The sequence below is a fragment of the Pipra filicauda genome, unplaced genomic scaffold (genome assembly GCF_003945595.2).
Source record: "Pipra filicauda isolate LSUMZ 115617 unplaced genomic scaffold, ASM394559v2 scaffold11_size5308982_pilon, whole genome shotgun sequence".
Lineage (NCBI taxonomy): Eukaryota > Metazoa > Chordata > Aves > Passeriformes > Pipridae > Pipra > Pipra filicauda.
In genome coordinates, this window is record NW_024103652.1 from 1,874,550 (window position 1) to 1,902,546 (window position 27,997).

A 27,997-nucleotide genomic window follows, 5' to 3' on the forward strand; every position below is an offset into this window, starting at 1 on the left:
AAATCATACAGAGAAACTAATTTCAAGTACACTCAACTGTTACTTATCTTGGCTAGCTAAGCCTTCCCCAAATTAAAATTTAACAATTCTGTTAATTATAATTTAGAATAAATAAAAGTTATGTATAACCATTTATTATAAATTCACATCTGAATAATAAAGTTTCAAATATTCACCCATATTCTTTACACTCCTCAACAATTCTGTAAATCTCTGTCTACCCACAAACATCAATTTAGCAGTAAGGAATAGGAATGAAGGCTTAAACATTGTAATGCTTCAGCATAACTCAGAAGTTGTTTTTACTTCTCAGTATTCCTTTCCATGCAGAAATTGCAACACTTGTTAAATAAAGTAGGTAAAATTAAGCTATGTGTGAGCTAAGTACAAGCATCTGCAAAATATGTTAAATGATATTTGACATCTTGAAAAATTAAACTTGGTTGACTTTTGAATTTTACTGATCTGGCAGGGAGAGTTACGGTCTCACTTTAACACCACTCCTTGTTTCTACTCCTCTCAGAAATCCCTTGTAACTCAGAGAACATAAAGCTTCCAGATGTGAAAAACATCCATATCCTGTTTCTTTGTCTTGTAAAAGTAGTTCCAAACAAGAGGACTAATAATCAACGTATTGCTGTTTTAAACACGCATCTTCACCATTTCATATTGCCACTCTCTGAACGGTACCCTAGTTCTGTTCCACTCGCGCTGCAGAAAAGTGACTAAGACCAGGTGTAAAGTCACAGATGCCTGGCATCCTTGTTATGGCTACACAAAGAGGAGCCAGTCCAGCTAGATCAAAAAATTCACTTCTCAAGAATAAAACAAGTTCTAACGCTCGAGAGTTACTGTATTATTAAGAAGTAACCTTATTACCAACAGCCAACATAACTGGATGTGAGAATCTAATAATCTATGCAAGAATAAAGATTGCTGTTCCTACACTTACATAAAAAGAGTAGATAGTACTCTAACTATGCACAATCACCTCTTTTTAAAACATGTACAGTCCATACAGAGGTCTTAACTCATAAGAATGTTACATCCCAAAGTGGCTTACCATGCCCTTATATGAATAAGCTTTTCGTTTCCATTAATATTTTACTAAAACTCTCAATTTGACAGTCTATTGCAAACCATTCATATTTCATAAAATGTCGTATTCCTACAAAGCACCTATTTACCTTACTGTTACTCCTATTCGATCTTTAGGACAGGCCCACAAGGTTTAGGTAAGCCCCATAACTTGTCATACTAATTCTTTGTGAAATATATGTTATCGGACCTGAACAGATCAGTTTTTTTATGCTAAAAATGAATCAATACCACATTAAGAGTTTATATTATAAATTCAGCAAGTTTTATTCTCATGATGTGAATATCTATTTAAAGCTTCAAAATTAATGCTATCCAAAATTTAGAAGAATATTTCTCAATACTAAAGTTTTCAATATGAATTTATCATATGTTGTGTAATTTAATTTATTTAATTATTTTTAATTGTTATTTTATATTATTTTTATGTAATTATGATTTAAATTATTTAAATTATTATTTTAAAATAAAGCATATTTGAGAAGTTTAAAAATGGCTGCAAGCTGCTTTTGTAAAAAAGAAAAGGCAGAATAGTAGCACAATGAATGATGCATGCTATAGCTACTAAAAATAAAGATGCACATCTCTGCATATCAAAAACAATGCATCAATAGATATATGCAAATGATAGTTAAGAATTACTTTTTAGTGCTTTTCATTTTTAAAAAAATATCCAAGTATTTTTCTAACACACAGTACAATATTATCCTCATAGCATAATTATATGTTTAACTGAGTTTGCAATCAATAAATATAAAGTAAAAATGTGATACTACAAGTTTCTTTGTAGGTGAAATAAATATTGAATAAATATTGAAATATTAAAATATAAAATGGTATTAATAAATATTTGCTTGGGCAATCCTAACCAGCACTTCTTACCTTTAAGTTCTTGACGTCATATACAATTAAATAAAAATCAAGCAGCAATATTTGTACAAAGTGAAACTGCTTTAATCTCTAATCAGATATGTTTCTTCATATAGGCTGCTGTTGTCTGTTAGATGACAGCAACATCTTAATCTTGTTTTCCACAAAGTTAATATGTGGTACACCAAAAGCAGCTGTTAATACCCAAGCAATTAGCTGTTAATGCTTTATTCTGTCAATCCGTAGATTGACACCTCCACAATCTATAGATACTAAAAAGGAAAACAACCAGTGTAGAGAGCAATTCTCTGTAGAATACACTGGATGGTGAATCATGCTGCAGTTGAATCTCTTTCGGAAAGTCATGCAATATGTCGAAATGGAAACCCCACTTTCTCATGACCAAAACTATTAAGTCCAATTACAGCATAACAACTTCCTCATAATATTCAACCAGGCACTTGCGAGTGGGAAAAAAAAAACCAGCCCCCCCCCCCTTTAGAGGCATAAAAGATATGTTCCCTGCCAGTCAGATTCAGTTCCTCCCTGAAACCCCCTCAAGAAAAAAAAAAAGTAAGCTCAATAACACTTTCTCCTCTAGATGAAAACAAAATTATCAACCACTACCTCAGAACTGTAATATTTCAAAGTGTAACATAAACCTTTCACACACTCACAAGAAAATCATAGCTTAGTAACATTCATCAAGCATAGGCTAGAGTGTCCCAGGAAAAAAGTCTAAAGTTATCTGCAAAAACTTAGCTTTTAAAACGCAGCTGAATAAATGACTAAAATTTGCATTTGTACCACACGGTGCAAAATCTGCATTTTATGATAATGAACTATTTGGCTTTGTGACACACCTAGAAGGAATTCAAATACAACACTGTTCATTTGCAGCTTTGCACCATATGGTAAAAACAAAAACTCAAAAAGCCACATAGTATTCAGCATAGAAACAGCAAAAGTTACACTCTAATACTCAAGTTTAAAAACTATGCAGAAACCACAATTACCAGAAAAGATGATAGAGATATTAATATTACTCCTCTTAATGAATAAAGGCCAAACTACACCGACAAGCTGAAAACAAATGGACACATTAAACAGCATGAAGATATCAACCTGAAAGCAATAACAACAGTTTATTTGAAAAGAGTGTGAACAATCTTTATTTGAAGGGCAGCAGAGTGTTTGTGCTACGTGAACCAGGCAACACAAAATGGTCCCTAGCAAATTCAAATTTAGCATCTATTTCTTCAGAAAGATTGCTTTGTCCAATATTATTTTAGATCTAAAGTCTCTAACAGAGATAACAGCCTTATATGGCCTGTTCTTAACAATGAAGGTCTGTGTTCCTTTGCACAACATGTATGGCCAAAGAAAAATAGCCCAAGACAGACTGAAGAAATTGTAACTGTAGGGTCACGTGCCCTTCATACCTTAACAAGGCGAACAGGTAACTTAGAGCAGGTAAACACTAAACCTAAATACAACCTAAATATATGTCTACACATTTTAGCAAGTGGAACTTTCACCAGTAGGTTTTCCAATTGCACTCCACAAGTAAATTTGATACTGGTTCATCTTTAAGTTGTAAATAAAAACAAAGATGAAAAGGAAGGCAGTAAAGGAGACATTTGTAAAATAACACTTTGGGAGAGCAACAAAAAAAACTTCCTTGTAACATTTCTATTTTTCTGCTTGCCTTTGTGGCAAGGCATTTGTGGGGTCAAGGGTGAAGAAAGAAAAGGAGAACCAACAGATTACAAGGATCAGTAGCAACACAAATTCCACTTCTGGTACAGGCGCTACTATGCCAGGGCTTATGGGCCAAAGATCATCCTAAAGGAGCCAAATCTGAATATGTCAGAGTATTTTGAATAAATATGTTCTGAGGACAGAATTTACATAATGGTATTCTAATCTCAAAGTTAATGCAAGGAAAATCATTCCTTTAAAACAAAATACTTAAAGGCTGAATACAAGGTTTTTCACTTTTTAGATAAAAGCCTGCCACTAACTTCCGTTGTCTAAGATAATCCTGAAACAAAACAAATACTTTATAAAGAAATAAATAGTGCCTTTACAAACTTGTATATGTAGACCAAAAGAATTTTTAAAAAGAGAACATTAAACTTGAGGAAAAGAGACAAATTAGTCCTGTAACTTAAGCCACCACTTTTCACTTTAAAATCCAAACTGTGTATCCAATGTTAATACTCACCTTTTTTCCCCTAAATAAATACAACCTATTTGTGAAAGGTGTTGCTAATGGGGAAGGGGGGGTGTCTGCAAACAGGAGTTTAATAGTGAATAGTTTCAGAACACACTGCTGTACATAAAGATATTTTAAAATACTTATGAAATAATGGTGAGTTACGATAAGCTACAGAAACTCAAGCCATATTCTCATAAAATCATTTGGGAAGAACTGCAAATAAAATAACGTGGCAATCTGCAATTTCATTAAGCTTTATAGAGGGGACAATAAATTACAGCGTGTGCTTTCTAAAAAAAAAATCTCCTGAAATATAATAAGTAGCTGAATTTTTTGTACCTTCCTCTGCTCTTGCACCTTCATGATCAGGCATTCTAGAAGAGGGTGACCTAGATTGATTAATGATTCCTGAAGGGATGTGGGGTATCTCATCATCGCCCAGATCAGCTATCATGTCGTGAAGTTTTGTCCTGTTGACTCCTGTAAATTAATGTCAGCAGCAAAGATTCATTTGATTGCTACCGCTTGACTTGACTGAAGTCTAAAAATCCATTAAACAAGAATAATTACTGATGGGACCTCCTTAAAATAAATAGTGCTTTGCTTTTGTTTATTAATATTTCGGAAATCAAAAGAAGGAGTTCATACATCAAATCTGAAAACTACATGCAAATAATTTTAATTCACTAAATCAAACAATACTCCTTTGTGTTCTGTAGATCTATTCTACAGTTTCCTGTAGGAAAGAGAAAAAAAAATCATCTTACAGCCCTACTGAAGTCAAGCCAAATATTAAAAGAACATGAACTATTAAACAAAAAACATATGAATTTAAACATTTTCTAATAATATTACACAACTTTAACTATACTAAACAATTTAACACTGAAAAACAGAAGTGCAAATTAAAAATATGCTTAAAAATGAGGGCAAAAGTACAGACAACTCATAATGGGGGTGCAACGAACAATTAACTTTCCCTGCTTTTGAATGATATTTATATTGCATAAAGTGTTTATTAAACATGAGAGCAAGAATACTTCCACCACTGTATGAAACTGCAGATGTATAGTACCCTTATTATAAAAGCATGCCCCTAGAAACAAAGCATGTTGAATTATATGTGCATTTAATTACGCAGTCACTAGTAAACAGGAATAGTATAATTTAAAATATTTTTAAATTAATAAACTCATTCCTGCTTCCACCTTTACAGCTTCCACATCAAAAAGTCAAGCTTCAGTCATAAAGTGTATTTCAGTGAGAGAATCCACAATGATGAAAGACCTAACCAGCTTTTAAGCAATGAAACAGCCTTTCCTGGGACTGCAAGAAAGATATTGTAAAACATTTAGTAAAGGAAGCATTAGGGAACAAGTTCTTATACTCTGAGGTGAAACGTACCACTTTTATTAAGAAGGAAATGGAAACTAAAACAAAGCCTTTATTCTCAAAAAAGCAAAAGGTAAAGACTATAACAACAGATGACTTATCAAAAGCATAACTGTTCATTCAACAGTTAAACACTAAAACACACTCTTTAAAAAAGTATCTGATCATTTCAGATCTTACTGGGTAAGTCAATATGTTCAAAAATAAGTATCTAAAAAAACCTGAATTCTCTGAAGATAATGAAGAATTCCCTGCAGAGAGGGATGAAAACGAAAAATATTTCTCGAAGTAGAATCATAGCAAGTATACCACGCATACCCTTGAAGGATGCCACATGACAATTCTCATTAATATTTGCAAAACATTTTCATTTTGCGAAGTAATACAACTTACATACACTTTATATTTTTTGCGCTTCTGATATTTTTTCTTTCCTTTATGGAATACTCAGTATTCCAGTTAAATCTAAAAAGGCTGCTACCCAGAAGCTGTTTGAGAATAAAAATGGCTTCCAAAAGTTTCCCTTCTGCAACAGATCACTTGAGTGGTTAAGTTTCATTCCACTCTTGTGTAGAAGTATATCTAGAAACCCATGATCTCACCTATTGAAGTGAGTGTAAAATAATAAAAATGAGGAATGCTTTTTTTGAACCAACTGTTTTTTCTAATAGCCTAGACTGACAGGATTTTATTTCAAAAGTACAATACTTAACTGCAGTCAGGAGGTAAGATCTCATATACAGAAGTCACTCTTAAAATGGACAGGTCTCTACCACATGGGCCACAAAGCTTGCTTTTGTCTTTATTCCAGATGGCCATCAGTGAGGTACCTCCATGACCAACAACAGATATGTTCTTGTATAGAGAAATCAATAAATGACATGATAAAAGTAATGACTGGTACTCTAAGCTGTCTCCTTTAATAAACCTTTGTTTTTCAGAATAAAAATCATTTGTCTTCTCTATGCTGATACACGTGAACTGTTCAACACATTGATGGAAAATGCCAAAAATAGCTTATAATATTACTCATATCCAAACTGAAAGCATCTTTTGGAGGTACTTTCACACCAAACATATAAGCATGGGAAGTTTGTCTTAAAGCTTACTCAGAAGTAACCAGAAGTAATCCCCCTGCTCTGCTACCTTAAAACAGCCATTCATTTAGTGTGTCACTGATTACAGGATGGACAGCCCTGCCTTTTAAAGTTTTCCAGTAAGTCTGAGCGCATCTTGTCCTTCAGGCATAATCTCAGAACAGTCTTCAATCCATCATACAATACAGGGAGAAGCTTATAAGAGAGTAGATGCTGTTCTCACAGCTTCTGTGTATTTCATGTCGAAAAATGTCAGTATTCAAGATTGTGCCACCACTACAGAAGACGGCACAGATTTCTGCTTTCAAATAAGTGCAAGTGTACCTTCATATAACTGGTGAAGTATTTTAAATGTTATGAAGAGATTTTTAAAGAAAAGAATGCTTTACAATACCATCTCAGTGTATTCTCCTTCAGAGATCGAAAGGGAAAATGGTAACTGAGCATTCAGTGATGAAAAGTTATAGTATAAGAAACCTTAAGCAGATTTCTATTAGCTCTGAGATGTATCAGTCCAAGTCTGAATATAACACAGGGATCCTTAAAGGTGATGGTAATGAAGAGGTAAAATTCAGATCTATGTTCATGCCTATCAACTATTACACTGTATTTCCAGAAATCAAGGCTAGCAAAGTGAATGGGATGGATACTGTTTAACAAACAGAACAATTACACTAAGGGAAAAGAGCAGGAAAGTAAAAAAAAAAGACAAGCTTCAAGAAAACTAAGGAAAAACAGTAAGAGTATTATCACTTCAACAGTGATGTACATATACATTTTAGGATGTGAAAACTATTTCTCAAATTGCTGAGAACACATTATGTTGACCTGATAGTACAAAACGAGATATACAACACCTGCACTATTATGTCCTGCAAATGTGACAGGCTATATCTGAAAAACAGTCATCCCAATTTACCTGCCAAAACTGATCTTATCAAACTTGGAACTCTTCAATAAACAGCTTTGCATTATTTTGCAGCTGATATTATGAAGGAAATTTAAGTGTGGAGTAGTGGATTTTTGTTGCTGTTTTGGTGGGGTTTATATAGACTGTTATAAAGAGGTAGTATTCCCACATAACATGGCGACTGTCATGACAGACACCCTCTTCCTCCCCACCAAAAAGAGAAACACAGGTGCTGACAGAAGATGACCTAAATGAAGGTGTTCTACTTAATAGAAAATATATGAATTCAGACTAGAGAAGCATCAAAATAGAATCAGATTTACTTCTGTTCACTTATTTATGTCTACATCTGGATGAAAGTTTCCCTACCTGGGGTCAGGGCTATGATTACCCTGTCTAATTGCAGTCTAAATGTAGATTATGGCAGTTACCAGATGCATATCCCACAAAAGAAACCATTAGAATGTCTGGTCTATTATGCTGTAATATGCTTCAAAGTACTGCAAGGGATGACAGTTAATGCACATTTGTTGGACGTTTATGATGATACATATATACTACCATGCAGGTAAGTTCTGACAGCGCTCAAAATGAATTCTGATAGCAGTCTGACAAAACACTGAAGAGCAAAGTAAGAGATGAATTTTCAGAATGAAGTTCCCAAATGATCAGACATGAAAAGCAAGAATAAAGAAGGCCTTCAACATTATTTTCAGCCTCAGAATGTTAAAAAGCTGAGAAAACAAATCTATGAAGCAAACAGAATTGAAATAAATCTGCCCAACCTTGAATGTGTGTGGAGTTCTCTCATTCAATTAGCTCAGTGATTTAGAGGTAAGTTTTTAATTAGAAACTACTATCATGAATGTGACAAGCAAAGAATCTCTCAAACCACCGTGTGAAACTACGTGAGCTCAAGGTTTCCCGAAGGAGAATTTAAGCTTAAAACTCAAAACCCAAACAATGACTTTCATGACCCCACCGTGCTGTGACACACAGTTGATCTCCTAAATATTCTCTTATGTGAGCAAAAGAAGACTTCAAAATTACTTTAGATGAAGAAAACTTTGTTATTTTGCAGCCACTTCCAAAAGTCTAAAATGAGAAATTTATTAAGAAAATTTCAAATAAAATAAGTCCATTCTGGTGTGAAGTTTCTAACCATACCAAATACTTCATGCAAATTTGGTGTCAGCTGCTGATTTCCATGTTAAATGGTAATGCTCATTAGCATGCAGATTACTACTGTAAGCTCTAAACAAGACTAGGTAAAAATCTTTGCTTTGTCAAAGATTTTACGTTCATGTGTGTGTGTGCAAGTCATGCAAAACTGCTGCAAAAATAACCAACATGCATCAACTGAAGTGTAATTGTTAGGTGTCACAAAGTAAATTCAAATCTTAATGATTACAGAATTCTTCATGAAGTGTTATATTTTAATTATCACTTAATTTAGTTCGTACATATTCACACAATTTTTCAAATTGAGGAAAAGAATTTTTTTACTAGATATTGCCAGAAACTGTTAAAATACACTTTTAGAATAAAAACACTGCAAGCATGGGAGCTTCTCTGAAGTGACACAGGATGCCATCCAGAGGGACCTGAACAAGTTTGAGAAGTGGATCCATGGGAATCTCATGAGCTTTAACAAGACCAAGTGCAAGGTGCCGCACCTGGGTTGGGGCAACCCCCAGTATCAATACAGGCTGGGGATGAACAGATTGAGAGTAGCCCTGCTGAGAAGGACTTGGTGGATGAGAGGCTGGACGTGAGCCGGCAATGTGCACTTGCAGCCTAGAAAGACAATCATGTTCTGGGCTGCATCCAAAGCAGCATGGTCAGCAGGGTGAAGGAGAGGATTCTGCCCCCTACTCCACTCTGGTGAGACCCCACCCGGAGTACTGTGTACAGTTCTGGGGTTCCCAGCATATGGACCTGCTGGAGTGAGTCCAGAGCAGGGCCACCAGAGTGATTAGAGGGATGGAGCCTCTCCTATGAGGAAAGGTTGAGAGAATTGGGATTGTTCAGCCTCGAAATGAAAAGGCTTTAGGGTGGCCTAATTGCATCCTCTCAGTACCTGATGGAGAGAGGGACTTTTTAAAAGGGCATGTAGTGACAGGACAAGAGAGAATGGCTTCAAACTAAAAGAGAGTAGGTTTAGATTAGATATTAGGAAGAAATTCTTTACTCTGAGGGTGGTGAGGCACTGGCGCAGGTTGCTCAGAACTCCATGCAACCTGGCCTTGAACACTTCCAGGGATGGGGCATCCACACTTCTCTGAGCAACCTGTGCCAGTGCCTCACCATCCTCAGAGTAAAGAATTTCTTCCTAATATCTAATCTAAACTAGATTAGATTGGAACCAGATGACCTTTAAGGTCCCTTCCAACCCAAGCCATTCTGTGATGACATAGATTTAATAATACTTTATTCACTAAGAACTTTGTGTAGTTCATAACATAATTTCTAAAAGCATTTTTACCAGGTTGTTCAACACTGAAATTTGGTTTAATTTACATAGTTAAAATAGGTCCGCTGGTCACAAAACTCTAACTGAGTAAAGAGCTGTCAACCAAAATGTGGTAAATGCACAGAAAATTGAAGGGCACCATAAAATAAAGATTATATCATTAAAAAGGCCATCAAAAATATATACATTATAGACATTTTTTTATTCTCAATGCCTAGGACTGTAAAATAATTACAAGCCCATAAATAGCAATTATAGCCTGATTCAAGCTCATATTAAAAAAGGCAATAAAAAACTCGATCCCACCACCCCCAAAAAAGACCTCAACACCCATCCTTCCCAGAACAGTATCACTGTACTATACTTTAAGAAGCAGATAAAGCTTAAATCTTTCAGAAAACTTCTTAGAGTAGGAATATCCTCAAAACGCAAGTTGTTCGCTATTTTTACACTCACATTTCAAAGCATTTAGTTCTCTTCACCTACTTAATCTTGAATTTTTAATGTTTTCAACATTTCTCATTTAGGAAATGGCTGTCAAAGGTTTTGGCATATTCACATTCAGCAGGTAGAAAGTTAAAGTTGGTTGCCCCCATTACAGAAAATGATGTTTAATGGAAAAAAAAAAACAAAAACAGAACTTGTGAGAAAAAATGTCTTCTATATAGATAGGCAAAAAAGTGTTGCATTACAAGATTCAGAATCTGCACTTACTCTTTACCCCTTTCTTCCCCTTTCGTTCCTTCTTGTACTGTTCCTTCAGTTTACTTATTAGTCCCTGGTCTACATCCCAAACCTCAGCAGTTGGGGACAGGTCATCTTTGTCTACATGCAGCATATTATTAAAAGAAAAAAAATCAGCAATTGGCAATGCAAGCTGTTGGTGATTTACTGTCATAGCTGTATAAGAGCACTAATAAAGTTATTAATAAATCTTTACTTTAAAGGTGCAGTCTCAGTTTTAAGTTTATAAAAGACTAAGTCTCATTTCATACAGTTTTCCAAGGCACTGTATATTATCAGTTACATATTTGAAAATTGTATGTTAATTTGTTACTAAGGAGCAAACAAATTAAGCTTCATAAGTAACTGTTTATGTTAAATACTTCAACATACACAACAATTCATTGGTGTTCAGAAACAATTACTGCATCTTTAGAAAGACAGTGTTAAGAAATTATTCAGCCAGTGTTGAATAAGCAAATAAAAATATTCATGCTATATCTCTCATGAAAATGCAAGCTTGAGTAAATCAGTGCCAGTTTATTCATGAAGACAGACCACCATGCATCCTTTCGCATTCATTCTACATGCACAAGAAAAAAACCTTGGTCCTATATTTAACCAGAGAAACAAGTCTATAAAACCAGTTTTTTACATAAAGATGAAAAAAAGTAATTCACACAGGTGGACATCCTACTGCATTCCAGAAATTAAATCATAATTAACAGAAATACAACATTCCACAGTCAATTCAGAAGACATATCTTTTTCTGTTTGACAAACATTGCAGAATTAATTATTCTTTATGAAAAGTCAAGTCTCCATTTTTCTAAACTATCCATCTCAAATATTTCTGGAAACTTAGAATTAGTAAAAAGATAAACCTGTTTCTAAGACAAAGCATACATAACATTTGCAGAAACACTTCTGCTAGTAGACAACTAGGCAGCAAACTTGATTTATGTGCCGGTTCAGCTTTATGCCCACAAATTCTTTAGGCATAAAATAATAAAACTTAGTTCCTCAGTTCTCAACTTCCAATCATACCTACAATATGACTGTATCAATTTTTGAAGTTATAACCATTATAACCATAAAAGTGCACAAGAGGAATCATACACAGCAGAAACAAGGAAACATGCATTTAGGATGCAACACAATAGGAGTTATTCCAAGTACATGTTTCATGACAAAACATGACAACGAAGGAGTGGACGGATACCCTAAGATACTGATCCATCTATCATCATTCAAATAGGACAAAGATAGGTCAATCTTGATCAAGGAGATCAATATATTAATGGAAAGGGCAGTGAAAGCATGAAACCAGCAGCATAATGGCAGAGTCCCCTGAGCTGACCACAAAGAATTGTGGAGAGGAAAAAGGAACAATGACATCCTACACCAAACTGCAGCTACAACTACCAAACTGCAAACATGAAGACCTTTATGATCTTTACAATCACTGGGCCAAAACACTGACAGAGAGGAATAGTGATTAGTCAGGAAACACAAGAGGCACAGAAAGATAAATCAGAGGATATGTTCAATCAAAAGAGGAAGAAAATCAGGGGGAAAAAAAAAAACAAACACCACCAAAAAACCTAAAACTCAATTAAAAGAAATTCAGTTAAAACCAAATTAAAATGAATTTAAAAAATCCAAAGCACCATTAATAAAATGAAAATAATCAGCTAGGTTGAAGTATTGCAGAGAAGGATTACGGAATTAAATTGAACCAGAAGATGAACACATGGGACAGCAATGCAATGCTGTTGTAAAAAGTCATTTTGGTACATTTTAAAAGGTGCACTGTATTAAAGCAGGAGTAGTCCATATATTTCAGCACAGGTGATGACAAAACTGAAGTAACATAGTCTGTGTTCTACACTGGAGGTTTAGAAATGTCTGAAGAGTGCAAAACAAACAGGACATTAAATATCAAGACAAAGAATTTGAAGGAACTGTGGGCTCATTCAGTCAATAGAGAACAGGAAAAGCATAAGCCTACAAACACATATCCAAAACCAACACTGTTGGCTGCTGAAATGCAGGTTGAAAATAGAAAACCAGATAAAATACTAATTCTGGTTATCTGAGGAGGCTGCAAAATGAATTTCAAACAAGATTTTTAGGAAAATCCAGCAGTGCTTCTCTCTGGTATGCCTAGATAAACTATCTATTTCAGAACAGAGCCATGTAACTAGAAGATCTCTGTAATCTCCCTCTAGTGAACTTCCTCAAATTGCCTGCGGTGTTTATACCTGCACTAAACTGACACCAGAACAGCACAGAGGATCCAGCATGTCCACTAACCATTATAATTTTGTGGAGAAAGGCTGGTTTTAATTTGTTTTTATTGGGGTTTGGTTTTTTTTTTTAAATATTTAGAAGATGACCCAAGAGACTCTTAATTTCAGTCACACTCTGCCTCCCACAATTCTGGGCACAGTCAGTCATTCTCTGACTCATGGTCCATCTGCAAATGGAACTTTGGTGTTTCATGGAGATGAGAAATCCAGTGATGAACACACAGTTAGTCTTTGAAACCATAAGGAGAACAAAAAGACTACATAATATGTTAAATCTGTAATACATAGCACAATATATAACAATATGTATTTATTCCTTTTTGCTTAAGCAAACTCAAATTATATGTGCATTTTTCCTTTACAATAAGTCACCATGAGGCATTTATAAATGCCTCTAATATAATAATATAAATCCCTCAATCTAAAACTGTACATTTTTTTCTAGTGTGTCACTACTTTGACTTTTCATTGAACATTGCTTGAACTTGCTCATCTTTCACTATTTTGAAGATAAGCTGTTCCTAAGTAAAACATGTCACATGACAGGACACATTAAATTGCAATGTTTGAAATTAATTTAATACTCAAAGTATGTTAACTGAGGGACTTACAAAAAAAGAATGTGTTCATAAAAAGCTGTACTATAGGAAGAAAAGAAAAGAACCCAAACTTCACAGCGCTCATTGGCTGGTTTGCAGAAGTCTCCAATAGCAAAAATATAACTGAATTTGGCAATGAAATATTTCAGCATATTTGAAGTTAGATCTACAGACAATACTTCAGCAGATAAATATTAAAAATATTAATAAAGGAAGACTAGGCAATATGTTTAGAGTCTAAACATCAGAAGTTTGGTTTCCAGATACTAAATAAAAGCATTATAAATAGAGATGCAAACATTTACATTTTTTTCAGAGTGCTTAAACCTTTGCAAGAGAAGGATGTTAATGACAGGAAAACTAAAATTGGAAGAAAGAAAAACTATGAAAACAGAATAGAGCAATATTACATTATGAAGAAAAATTTGAATTTTAACAAATACTGATATGCATGGTTGATGCAATTGTTTAGAAAGTCATGGTAAGTATTCATTTAAATGAAGTTCCCCTTCAAAATAAACAGCTAAATGTACAGACCTGGAGATTTCCGGTAACAACAGTTTCATAAAGTTCAAAATAATATGACAGGCTAAAATAAATTGGTTTAGGTAATGTATTACTTTAGAAAGCATTTAACTGGGACAATTTTTAAAATGTTATTTGTGGTAGTTAATAAAGAAGCCTTGTCATATTTACACACTGACCTTTAAAAAAGTAACGTTTAACCCCAGGATCTGATAGACTGTATCCTTAAACATCCACTTAGGAAAAGAACAGTTGTACTAAAATCAGTGACATAATGTGAAAAAAACACTGCTACTACAGTTGGAAGTGTGTCTTTCATGCATTTAAATAGTAAGTTAGCAGAAAATAAACAATAAACTTAGGGATATTGTCTTCATATGGCAAAACTTAGAACACATACTTAGAAAGATGAAAGTAGGTCTATGTTTTATTTCTTCCTTCCCACTTCCTTGACTCAGACACTATTATTTTGGTAACAGTGGAACGAACTACATTTAAATCAGTTGTCGCTTTTGCTATGGGTTCACTTAAACTGTAATAAAAGACATTCAAACTGCTCTATGAAAATTGTGGTGGGTCAATTTGACTTTTAAAATAGACACTGAAAATCGAGTAGCTACATGAGAAGATGACAGAGATAGAACACACTGGAAAGTAATCTTGGGAACAATGACTTGGAATTTCAATGGACAAGCTAGTTCAATAAGTTTCATCAGTCTGCTGTGGCAAAAATGGATAAATCTTTTGACTGCATGAATTATAGTATCAAATAATCTTTCCTTTTATATACATTAGCAGTAAGACTGATGCTAGAACTAGAACATTCGGCATCACTACATATTTGAAGGAATGTTGCAAACAAAGTAAAAAACTTGGATTCAAGTTCTTACATCAAGAGATCTGCCTGTGTGCCTAAATAAAAAGATGATCAAGAAATGGATCACATACCAGCAACTTCAAAGGGGATCAACACTAAGCAACTAAAATTCTACTAAAAGTAGACAGTTATCACCAAAACTAAAGGTAACACTTTGTTCAGCTTCAGTTTCCAACTAGAAATAAGACTGAGTTTTAAAAATAAAGGTGACTAACGCTTAATACTAGTTTTCAGGAAGGAATGCTTTCTACTCCTTGATACCTTCAAAATCAACACTGGATTATTTTCTTGGAAGATGTGCCGTTATTTTAATTTCTGTAGATCTTTATATTCTCTTTGCTCACCAAGGTGCTTATTGAAGTATGACTTCATTGTCTCAATGACATAACTCGAACATGATCTAGTGGCACTTTGGGGCTTACAATTAAAGACTTAAGAGTATGCAACTACAAAATTGCTCATATCACAGTTCAGAAACTAAGATTTCAACTTACCATTTAAAGGCAAATATTAATTATGTGGGTCAGTTCTTTTTCCTACATAAATTTTCTCCTTTCAGTTTCTTCTTTTGAAACACGTAGGTTGCAGAAGTTTCTGACTTAACGTATTTTGTTTCACAAATTACTACGAAAAAGTTGGACTATTACAAAAGTTTGGGTTGTTTTTTTACTAATGCAAGCCATATGAGCAACAACATCTAAAAATCTCAGTGAGAAAAACTAAAAATACTAATGGTCCATTTTTCAAGTACACCAAAGAAATAAAGTACAAAAAGTTTAAAAGTCCTGATAAGAAACAAATAGGAAAAAATATATCTATATTTGAAAGCAAATTTAATACAGGTATAAAAACATTCAGAATCCTAGCCTTTCCTATCTAACAAGGAAAATACTCTCCTCTTAGTTTTGGAATCAAAAACAAAACCCGAAACAACTACAACTATACTTGTATTTGTGGCAACTACGACAGCATATATATATATGTGTGTGTGTATATACATACATATATGAAAGTTTCAGTATACAATACACCATTTTCTAAGCATTAACATCTGAACATCACAATCATCCACACATTCACACCATTTTAGTAGATATTGCAACTCATGTACTACCATGAACAAATATTCCCTTACTTCTAAATGCTTTTGTTAGCATCTTACCCCACTCTGTTCCATCTCCTGAACTTCGAGCTTCTCCAGCTCCCTCACCATCTTCAGCTGTCACTAAAAAGTCAAATTCTTTCAAAGCTTCTTCAGTATCAGGGTCATCTGTAAGGTCAGCAGCTAAACCTTCATTACCAATCTGCAAGCAGATAAACATTTTTCTGCGTTCAAATCACGAACAGATTTTCTAGTCATTTAGGTCAGAAGAGATACAGGTTACTCTCGTTGAGTAATTGGTTCCAGGGGAAAACATTTTTCAATGTGAAATGCAGAAAAAGACACAGATCTCAGCTGGTTTATTAAAAAAAAAAAAAAAAAAAAAAAAAAAGAGAGCAGTGCAGTCTAGCGATCATTAGAAAATAAAAAGAACACTGACATTAGCTTTAGCAACAAAAACAACCTCATACATCCCAGTCTTCATTTTTTTTATTTAACACATAACAATTAGAAAATTTTGTTGATTTTCTTGCACTATCAATAGCTCTGCAGAGAAGCCTTACAAACAAATTCTGCTTTCTATTGGTCCAGGAGCCTTTTCCCCTTTTTGCTTTCCAGTTCTATTTCAGTTTTAAGCATAAATTTGGAAAAGGAAGCATTTTAAGAAAACTATGTTTTTACTATTTCTACCACATCTTCACCTTAAACAAAACAAATAACCCCCCTGCCAAAGGGTCAGTGAAAAGTTCTTCAGGTGAAAAAAATTTCCACGTGGAGTTAATTTTCTATTATTTGCACAATATTCTTACTTTTGCAGAAAGAGACTATATTTTTATAAAGTTAACTATAAATGATCCTTTTGCTTTCTATAGAAAAACAAACTTTGTAAAAAAATCAAGAAGCAGCATAATATCTTCACATGTGCTTAGAGATTTATTTACTTGATAATCTTTTTATCATACTACCTACTGCCTTAGAACAAAAGAGATTCAACTGCTTGATTAATCTGTCTACCAGAAGTACAAGTTAATAAGGCATGGTGGAAACTCCTTCCTGACAAGTCAAGCTTGGACATGAAGACTTGCATCAAGCCAAGTTAATGCTGTCAACTACTTAAAAAAATCCAATGCAGCCAGAGGGTCATCATGATACAGAATACAGTTCTGAGTAAAAAGTAACAAAACTGTCAATGTTTTTACATTGATTTCACTTCTTCAATTTCAAAAACCTCAAAGACAAGGAGACTTTTGGTACAGAAGAAAGAACTAAAATAGGACAGGTAACACAGTCTATCCTACCTAGGAAGTTGCTCACACAACGGAAAACTAAAGAGAAAAATAAAACTTAATTGAACCTTAAACAAAAGGTGATTTGAGACAAGTCTCTGCTAGGCTTTTAATCTATTTAGTAAAAAACTGCCTAAAAGGAAGATTTAAACATATATTTGATGTGGAAGCAATTTTTTTTCACATTACATAACTTTATTTCCTCTAAGGAATTGTCCCTACCTTCTCCAAAATTCAGAAAGGATGCACATTGTATTGTGCTAAATTTGCCTCATAAAGGGACTCTAAGTATGGAGAGAAGCTGACACGGCCAATTCACATTTGCAAATAGGTTGGTTGGTTGTTTTTAATTTTTCTATGTAATATATTAATTAAACTACCAAATTTACTAATAACGCATCCGCTTACAATCCATTCACATAACAAAGGTGCAACAAACACTTTAACATTACACATTTATATCATCTGGGGGGAAAAAATTCCCTTTTCAAAGGGAATTTCAGATCTATTTAAAGAAAAAACAAAATAAAAGATTTTTTACTTTGTGTTTCTTATTTATCCGATGCTTTTCTTTTCCTTCTGCAATATCTTCTATCATGTCATTCTCCTCTTCTTCATCGCTGTCATCTGCATTTTCTAAGAAGTTAAATGTTTCAAGAACATCACCAGAATTCCTACATAATTAAAAACATTGAGAGAATCCATTTTACTTGCTGAATAGATTTCGAAGATTAACAGATTAAATGAAATTGCTACCTGACAGGTTAAGAGCTTTAAAGCTAGCAAAACAAGAAATGGTTGTATGAAGAACTTTCTACAACTGCCTATGTCTTTATCACAAAAACACCACTCAGCAGAATCTTTGATTAAAATAACACCTCCAAAGTGTTTATATGACATAATTCAACTTCAATACACAATTTTTCTGTATATATTAGTATAATATACATATATGTACGTAATAGATGTACATGTTCCTGTGTATAAGGAGTTTTAGTTAAGTTCATAATCATTTATGGTCAGCTACACTCGCAGGTGTTCAGAGACTCTCCAGCTGAAAGTTCAATTCGCACTGACCAATGATTAAGAAAAACAAGCTTTATGCATTTGTTATCTCTTCACTTACCTTTTGATTTCCTGTCCCTTTTGTTTTGACGAAGGAGATTCACCACCGTTCAGGATCTGTTCTAAGTTCTTCGTCTCTACTGAACCATTTGGTTCTGAATTGGAGAGCCCAAGCAAAGACCTTACCCTCTGGGAGCGTACATCCAATATTGTATCTGTATATCCTACTTCCTGAAGATACCTAGTTGCATTCAGAGTAGGAAGAAAGAGGAAGGCATATTTGAGAAAAAAGGAAACTTAGTATCACTGTTAAAAATGAATGCCACTATTACATCATTTATTGAAAAACAAGCTTCACTGCTATCCATCTCATATGGAAAACCTTACTCTGTACTGCTAAAAGCTCAAGACTATGAAGTTCTGGAAAACAAACTACTATACACCCACCTCAACTAGTGTTACATTGAGTAAGCATATATACAGCTCCTCATACTGCAAGAAAAGTTTGAAACACCAACATTCAACAATGTTACTTACTGTCGCAGTAACTGTCTGCCTTGCTTCCAGGTCAATTGGCTATTCTGAGGTACTGCAGGAACCTCTGTATCTTTGGTATCTTCTGGAAGATACAGTGTTATATCATAGTTAATATCTAACTTATAATGCTTTCAAACACAAAAATACAAATCATGATCTCTAGCTTCAACTGGGTATAAAAGTACCCAAAATGTGGCACTTATAAAAGAGAAGGGGGAAAAAAAAAAAAAAGAGCCGGGTGTGGTACATAAATCTGTAGACCACAATTTTAAGGCATACTATACAAATACAGGCCAAAAGTCTGTCTTCCCAAAGACCAACATTTCAAAAGAAGCCAAATGAAATTCTGCTTATTAAATAGCCCAGCATTGTTACGAGAAATGCTTTCCTCTATCTGCAATACTATGAAGAGCAAAACTGTTACTATCAACTTGATATTTACAATGCAAAATCAAATGCACTCCAGAGGAGCAATAAGGACAGCTTATTTTTTCCTCTTTGGAGTTTTTTCTTTAATTCAAGATAAAAACATTCAGAGCTCCTTGAAAAAAGGAAAGGTCAATTAATTTTGATTTTCAGATTCAACAATATCTACCCAATGCCAAATCTTTCCTAGATATATTCTCTATAAGACACTTACGGGAGGGTTGGGGGAAAGACAGAAAGCTGCAATAAATTGAACAGATCAAATCTATTGTAAAAAAAGGTACCTGATTCAAAAGTTGGCATTTTCAAGTCACCTTGGTTCAATTCTGTGCCATATTTTAATTTATGATATTTTGCCCTGAAAAAGTATGCAGATGTTTAACAAATTAGCATACAAAAATTTGAATAACTCAAAACATTCTACTATTCCCATTTAAAGTAACCATACCAACAGTATAATTAATCCAAATAAAACTCTTGTGATAATTATCGCATCAAACAATTATTATTAGTCTTCCTATAACACAGTTTCAAGACAATATTTTTACAATTATTCAGAACTATCAAATAACTTATAGATGAGAGTTCAGTATGTTCTCCAGTAATGTGGGGTTTTCCATGTAGATCACCTAATAAGAGAAGCTTTCAAAAACCAGCAGGTTCAGCTATTTAGTAGAAATTATTTTCCAGTGGTACCACTGTCATAGGTAGGCAATCACACCACAATGAATGAACCTCTTATTTGGGATTCCTGCCTGCCACTTTCAATTTCCACTTCCATTTCTCTCCTGCTCTGTCTTTGTTTATCATACATATCCTTCCCTCTAAAAAACCATGTTGGAGTGCTAGTTTCTCTCATCACATGTATTCTCTTACTGATTTTCTCCTCCTCATTGACCAGAGGCTTAGCTTCCAATTTCTGCTTAGTCCACCTATGCTTAGTCCACATATGCCTCACTTCTTCCCATCTTCTAATCTCTGATACCATAACCCTAACCTCTCCTTCTCCATCCCTTTCTAAAAAATTGGTCTTGGTGATACTATTTCCATGGAGGTACACATAAGCCTATAAAATCTTCTCTACCCAGGTTGCATATCAAAATGTCTTCAGCTCCCTTTACCTCCAAGAACATAATTTGAACTACCTACATTTATATCCTAGAGTTCTCAAACTTTATCACTGACCTTTCACAGGTCAACTTTTGCTTCACAGATCCTTTGCAAAAATACTCAAAATCTCAGGGTAAAGAACTCTAAATGTTCTGCAGTAAAGCCAAGGGAAAAAATCTCTGTAGAAACATTAGCAGCCACATTTCAAAAAAGTTTGAAATACACTTGTCTTTATAATTCAAAATGAAACATTTGACCAAAATTTTAAGAATAACTGAACCATACTTATCTCCCATCAATTTTAAAGACCATTCTTGAATATGAAAATTCTCAAGAAAAGATACATAATGCAACATGCGCTGGACAAAAATCAAGGACTTCCAAAAAAACTTCTCAAATGGCTGAGCCACTACTGCAAGTGTTTCCAAATTGAAAATAAAGGTACATCTCAAATGCTGCCTGGTATATTGGATGATATTGATGCTTTTGAATTTTCGAGATTTTTAGTTTTTTGTAGATTTTAATGTAGCTGTATAGTCACTTTAGAATTGTAGTTAACACTCATCAAACCCTATTCCCCTATTTCATATTGAATTTTCTAAATTCTTCAGGCTTATTTAGGCTCCTTTCAAGGCAGAACTGTAGTAACACCTTCTGTTTAAGAACATTTGCACCCCAGGCCTGAACAACAAGATATCATCATAGTCAAAGCAACTTCAAGCCCAGAACCTTGGAAGAGCTCCAAAGACAGTATGTGCCATGAAGAAGAGGAAGATGAGGAAGGAAGGGGTCTTAGGACCTCCGACTCAATTTCTGGGGGGCAGATCTGGGGGCAGGTGGTTCTTGGATCAGACCATAAACTGTGGAAACCCCAGAGACGGGTGCACGCTTTTCATACTCCTTGTGCCAGAAGGCCTTCATTAAAGAGTTGTTCTCTGTCTCATCTCTACTAAATTTGCCTGGAGTTTTTTCTGCTCCCGATTCTTAAAGCAAGAGTATAGAAGATTTTCTTTTAGGGTTACAAAAGCATCTCCTAAAATTGCAAATAGGAACTCTCATTAACAAACTGTCAGTAGATGGCACTGTTGACCCTTTTTAGTAAGATAAAATCCCTCATTTCATGGCAATCACATTGTAACTGAAAAACTGAGGCCCCCGAACACTTCTGAGTGACCTGAATCTGACTGACTGCCACTTAAATAGAATCATATTTTTTAATTATTTATGAATAGGTTCATAGCTCATCCATGCACTAGTAAAGACTGTCTGCTCCAGGTGCTCTCTTTAAATTGAGAGACAAAGCTTTGTGCCACACTGTAATAGGGTAGTGTTCCACCAAGCTTTCCAGATATGGAAAGTACATTCTATGATTTATATGCCCTATAAAGTATTGTACATTTAGGGGTAAAAAAAACCCCAAAACAACTCTAAACAACCAAAGTGAAAATAATTCGAGTTAAATAAAGTTGACAAAATATTTTTTGCTCAATTCATAAGTGAAGTCAATAAAGCACTGTAATTGAAAAGTCAACCTAAATTTGTTCAATTTTGATCTGTGGTAACACTATTTAGGAGCAGTTTCTCCTTTTGGAGTTACAACTTCAAAACATTAATTAAAATTCTGCTTTAACTGTTGATTAGAGCAGATAATGATGTATCTGATCTAAAATTATACCAATGACTAGCCACTACAAATAAGCCAAAATATTGCTGCAGGCGATGAGATCAGTTGTCTTTCACATCACAACTTGAATTTTACAGCAAGAAATAAATCTTATTTAATTCCAATAAACTGTACATTCACACATCTGTCCCTTCTGTATGGTCACAAAAAATGGTAGTTATTATATACCTTCAAACACAGTAACAAGCTACAGCGTTGTTGACAAGTCAGTGGCATTACTCTTCCACACCACATAGTAACTGAATTCTACAAGAGCCAACTTCTGAATCCTTAGAGTATTGACTTATCTAAAGCTAGGTTTCCATGAGTGAAAAAGTAAGAAGAGAAAAAACCAATGCCTTAAGTTGATTCAACTGCTTTCTGCTATTTAACTGGGGAAGCCTATCACTCAGTTATAAGGGTGTAAGTTAGCTCCAGTTCAAAGCCCATGAAGCCAAAACACAGTCCCAGTTTTATGACTTCAGCAAGCGTCATTAAGTTAAGCACAGCACTATGGTAATGAAGCTTGGGGTAGAGTGCTCAGAGCATGCAGCAGACAATGTGTCCCTGGGTCTGCAAAGCACCATAAAGGAATACACACTAGCTACAAACAAAAAAATCCCATACATATAACTACATAGGACCTAATTTTATAACAAAAAAAATTATACTGAACTACCAAAGCATTTCAGGACACTAAAATAATAACATTTTATGTCTCTAAAACATTATTACACAAACTTAGAGATAAATACTAGAAATATCAAACTATTTTGCAACTACTGCATTTTATTTAATCTTACACACTGATGTTCAATTTCATATCCTTTTTCTGTAAAGTCACAACAGTCCACGTCTGAACTGAATTCAGACTGACTTGCACATTACCTGTTTGATATAACAATGTAAAATTTTCAATCTTATACTAGTTGGAAACCTTGAGCTACTTTCCACTACAAGGACAGGACTGAATGAAATAACAGATCCTTTCTGTCTACTACTTCACCAGAAAAGACATGATGTGCTGATATGGCTTTCTGTATGAATATACGGTTTTCTGAAGCACCTTTACACTGGACACTTCACACAGAAAAATGCAGCCATTACTGCCAAAACATTAGTTTTTAACATGAAAACAGCTGAAAGTTACCTCTGTACTAGTCACTTACAGTACTAATGGATAATGTGAAATATATTTAGATATACTTAATGCTTGGATAACTAACTTAAAAATGTCCAGGTAAAGCCTCACTACACTTTGACACAAAATTTTAAGTTTACTCTGACAGGCATGTTCCTCCGAAATCAAAATAAACAAATAAAGAGTACCTGTTTTGTTGCCTGATCAAGTTGTTTCACTATTGGATTCAGATAGTTTTATCTTGCTCTTAAAAAGTAAGTATAAGAACTGAGTCCACTACTGAAAGTATAGGCACATGACAAGACTATTTTCCTAGTGTTTTTGCAAAATTACCTACTGATTTTGGTCAAATGAAATAACCAGGCAACAAAAGAGCATGTAGGTTTGAAAGACATTAGCCTGCACAGACTGAATGGAATTTTAACTTTTAAAGCATTAAATTAATGCTACAGAAAATGCACCTCCTGAGACTAAATATGCTAGCATCTACCCAATGACAAAACAATACTTTAAAATGCAAAAATCAACTTTTAAAAGGTTCCGTTCTGTCACAAAAATACAGTTTTCATCACACAACACATAAAAAACGGTTGAAAGGGATCAAAAGAACAGTATTTTTCATCCTTTCAAATTCAAGAGCTCTGAAGCACACGTAAAGGTATAGTAATAGGGTATAAATCTGTTGGGCATGTTCATTCTCCAACTCAGAAAAGGGAAACTGTCCAGTTTGTCTAAGACATGAGTCTAAATGTTTTGAAAATTATGCAACTTTTTATTATAGCTGACACTAAGGTTTGTTAGAAAACACAGTGTAAAGATGACCAACCATAAAAACATATTACATAAAGTAACATAAAATCATCTAATAAAGATAGTTCACTTAATGTGACAGAATTCCCTTTAGTCTGCAGAGTTTTCCAGGTCAGAAAAAAGCTGAACAATTTGTATACCTACCTTTCTTGTTTTAATGCATATTCTAACATTTTTATTCTTCTCACTAAGTCTTTCTTCAAATTTTCTTGACCCTTTCTTTCCCCTTGTAGAAACGCTATCCGAGCCTGAAAACACATACACAAAAACACAAAAAGAAAAAATAGATTTTATCCATTCTGTTCCCAAAATAAAACAACCAAGTCTGGCTCAAAAGGAAAAAGAAAAAAAAAAAAGGAAGAAAAAGAAAAGAAACTTTTTTGCATTAATTATTTCAGTGAGTCAAAACCAACAAAAATACTTCTGCCCTAGACACTACTATTTTCATCATTTTAAGATGAACAGGTATTAGTTTGTACAGTAACGCTACAAGAAGGCACAAACAGCACTCTTATTAAACTTTTTAATATATGCACACATCTTTGTCCTTGCACCATTGCTAGCATAAATTCTATTACACATTTTCTTCCAAACCCAAAGCCATATTATATTAGGTACACAGTAACCAGCAATTTAGCTTTTAATGCAAACATACTGAACAGATTAAGAAATGAGTACATGAATTCACATACAAAAATTACAAATCAACTGTACAGGAAACAACTATTTTATGGATTCACATTTTACTTACTAGTGACAGCTGAAGGTTAGATTATCAAGGGAGAACTTGGTTTAGTGTGCTGTTGTATATGGGGAAAAAGAATGCTATGATTTTTTAAAGCATCAATCATACTACCCACCTAATTTAAAAAGAAGTAAGGAAGATATCTACTTGCCTGCTAACCTAGTAGATGATAATAAATTCAGCAGAACATACAAGCCATCTCATCCAACTTTAAAGTAGTTGAAAAATAAAAGCAATAAGTTTGTTGAGGACAAAAGTAGTCTATTCACTACAAAGTGAAAGGACTTGTGTTTTGACTTTTGCAAGCCAAAATCCTAGGGAAGACAAGGGAAATTGCAGAGATGAATACAAAATTTAAACAGTCAATGATTGTACTGGATTGGCCATCATTACACAGACTCATTTGTCCTCATTATGACTCTAAATTAACTGAAGCCATTGGGTAGCTCACTACAAGATTAGATATAAAATTTCCTTGGAAGAGGTATTTAAAAAACTAAAATAAGGAAAATAAAGCAGAGACCACATTGCTCTACTAAGGTCAAGAGCAACAACACGATTTAACTATTAAAGGAGGCAGGGGGAACTGCTATAATCAGCACCTAATCTATCCTTCAAGATTTTTGTAAAGGGATTGGTTGTACATTTTCACTACTCAGTGGTTACAGCCTGAAACAGTTTAACCAGGACGATAACATTCTTGTATCGCTCCTTTCTTGAGATTAAGTGATATCATCGTATAAGACTTGACATATGAGCCTTGATTTTAGCCCCTCTGGCCTTGTGCTCAATGGTGACCAAATTAAAATATGTTCCTTTAACTTGCATTAGCTAAGTAATGATTTAATCAATTAAAATCCTAGTGAGAACAAGGCAGTTATGAGTATTCCAGTTAAAAAGTCTGTCATGAAAGCATTTTCAACTAACCACTGTCACTTGGTAAGAAACAGTAATGTACCAGTGTACGGTAACAGAGGAGAGTTTAAGGGATGGGGGGAAAAAACACCAATGCCGCACCAAAACCCCAAACACACTGAAACAGACTTCATACTGACTGCACAGATATTTCAAAATAAAAGGTAGGGACCAAGATCCAGAATCAGCAAACCCAACTATACTCAACTGCAATTATGTTACTTAGATTCAAAAAAAACACTACAAAACCGACTCTAATCAAATACAAAGTTAACAGCCTTCTGCAGAAAGCTACGACTACACATAATTTGTACTCCCCTAATACCCAAGGCAGCAAATGACCAAGACAATTTCACAAGCCCAACAAGTTATCCCAGTTTTCACCAGTCAATGCAAAGTTGTTACATAAATAACAAAATACACATTAAATAGTTATAAAAGTAGGGTTTTTTTGGAAGGTAACATATTACATGCACATATGCACACCACTGTACTTCAAATATTTGGAAGTTACTGACTGCCCACAAACTCTTCCTACAAAAATAAACCCAGAACTAAATACTTTAATAATTATCTAATAAAGGTTATAAAAGCTCTTATGCCCTTTGGCTTGAATGCAATTCTCAGCTTCTTCCAAACTTCAGGTCTTCTCTAAGTCATAGTTTTCTCCCCTTTCATTAGTCTTCTTTCACTGGCCAACACCCCCCTACAACTATTTGACAAATCTTAGTTGCCAGCTGCAACTGTTGGGCCTTATTTCAGCCTTAGAGAGGAAAACAATATAATTCTGATCATACACAGAGGGAGGCATCTGCTTCCTAAAGGCTCACAGACAAAATTTTTCCATATGTTAATACTTCTGGAGTACTTGGCCAAGCAGAATCAAGTTTCCATATTTCAAAGGTATTGCCTAGATCTCATACTTTTCAACCAGACAGGTTAATGAGCTGAGTGATCTTGAGAATTAATATACTAAAGAAACAATGGTACAGAAATAAAAATAACCCCAAATCCACCCTACAAAAAACCCTCAAAAAAACAATTTATAATAATCTTTACAGGATCCAGTAGGTTGAACAGAAAGGTTACCACAAAACACACTTTGTACCTGGGGTTTTGACATTTTTGTCAATATTAGCAGATTTCTTCTAGCATTGCTTTCTGTAATTGCTTGGATACACATTTGACTGATTTTAAGATTTATTACTTTTTTCTCATTGTAACCGTCACATAGCTAAAATGTAATAGAAGTTAAGAGCTCAATATTTAGAAATATCAAAAACCAATTTAGACTGGAGGAGTACTTAGTCATCAAAACCCTCAACATGAAACCAAGAATTAGGTCACCAAAAATTTGCTGTATAAATTAATCAACTTGCTCCCTTCGGTCTGAACTGAGAAATGAGAGGTGTCAAAACCATACACTTGATGTACTCCCTGACTATGAGCCCTAAGGATTAACACACAATTTCCCAACACCTTTTTTGAAATGCAGTAAACCTCGGGGTCGATAAAACCAGATAAAGCAAACACATCAATCTCCCTCAGGGGTGCTCTACTAACTTAGGTTCCATACACAAAGACAAATGCTTAAGAAATTATCTCTACATAATACAACTTTCACAATCCTTAGATATTCAAACATTGAAACAATTCTCAGGAGAGCTAGATTTGATATGATTTGTAAATATACTGATGATTTGAGATTGTCTAGCACAAAAACTGGGAAACAAAATGGCAAAGAAGCATTTGGTCTCACCTTTTCACCCCACCCTCCCTAGTTACAACAGAATTCTTTCTATTGTCTTACACCAATTTGTAAGTCCCCGGGCTGATACTACCAAGAGCAATCCTCCTCCTCCTCCTCATACTGCTGTTCCTTCTGCTGTGCTGACTGAGCTACTTGTGTTCACATATATCAAGTCTACCGAGGAAATCATCCTATTTATTTTTTACTCAGTTCTGAATTACATCAGTTTCCTGATTCTGCTCTGTATAGCCATGGGAGTACGCAGGCTGGCACAGGGGATGCAAACAGGATACTGAAGTAACGGCTCCCTTCAGAGACAACATGGTCTTAGATCAGCCTAAACTGACCAA

At 34.4% G+C, this 27,997-nt stretch overlaps 1 protein-coding gene across 4 annotated transcripts in view; it reads right to left on the reverse strand.

The window, feature by feature from the left end:
* STRN3 (striatin 3) overlaps positions 1-27,997 on the reverse strand; it is a 62,946-nt gene that overhangs the window by 18,361 nt on the left and 16,588 nt on the right. For 2 of the 4 annotated variants that reach the window (XM_027720351.2, XM_027720347.2), the window contains exons 2-9: positions 24,382-24,485; positions 19,798-19,871; positions 19,088-19,169; positions 18,612-18,791; positions 18,027-18,159; positions 16,260-16,401; positions 10,776-10,886; positions 4,529-4,669 (exon numbers count right to left, since the gene is read on the reverse strand). In XM_027720351.2, coding sequence (XP_027576152.1) covers positions 4,529-4,669; positions 10,776-10,886; positions 16,260-16,401; positions 18,027-18,159; positions 18,612-18,791; positions 19,088-19,169; positions 19,798-19,871; positions 24,382-24,485 — 967 coding nt within the window. The remainder of the gene's footprint in view (positions 1-4,528; positions 4,670-10,775; positions 10,887-16,259; positions 16,402-18,026; positions 18,160-18,611; positions 18,792-19,087; positions 19,170-19,797; positions 19,872-24,381; positions 24,486-27,997) is intronic. The other 2 variants (XM_027720370.2, XM_027720375.2) reach the window with 2 other exon arrangements.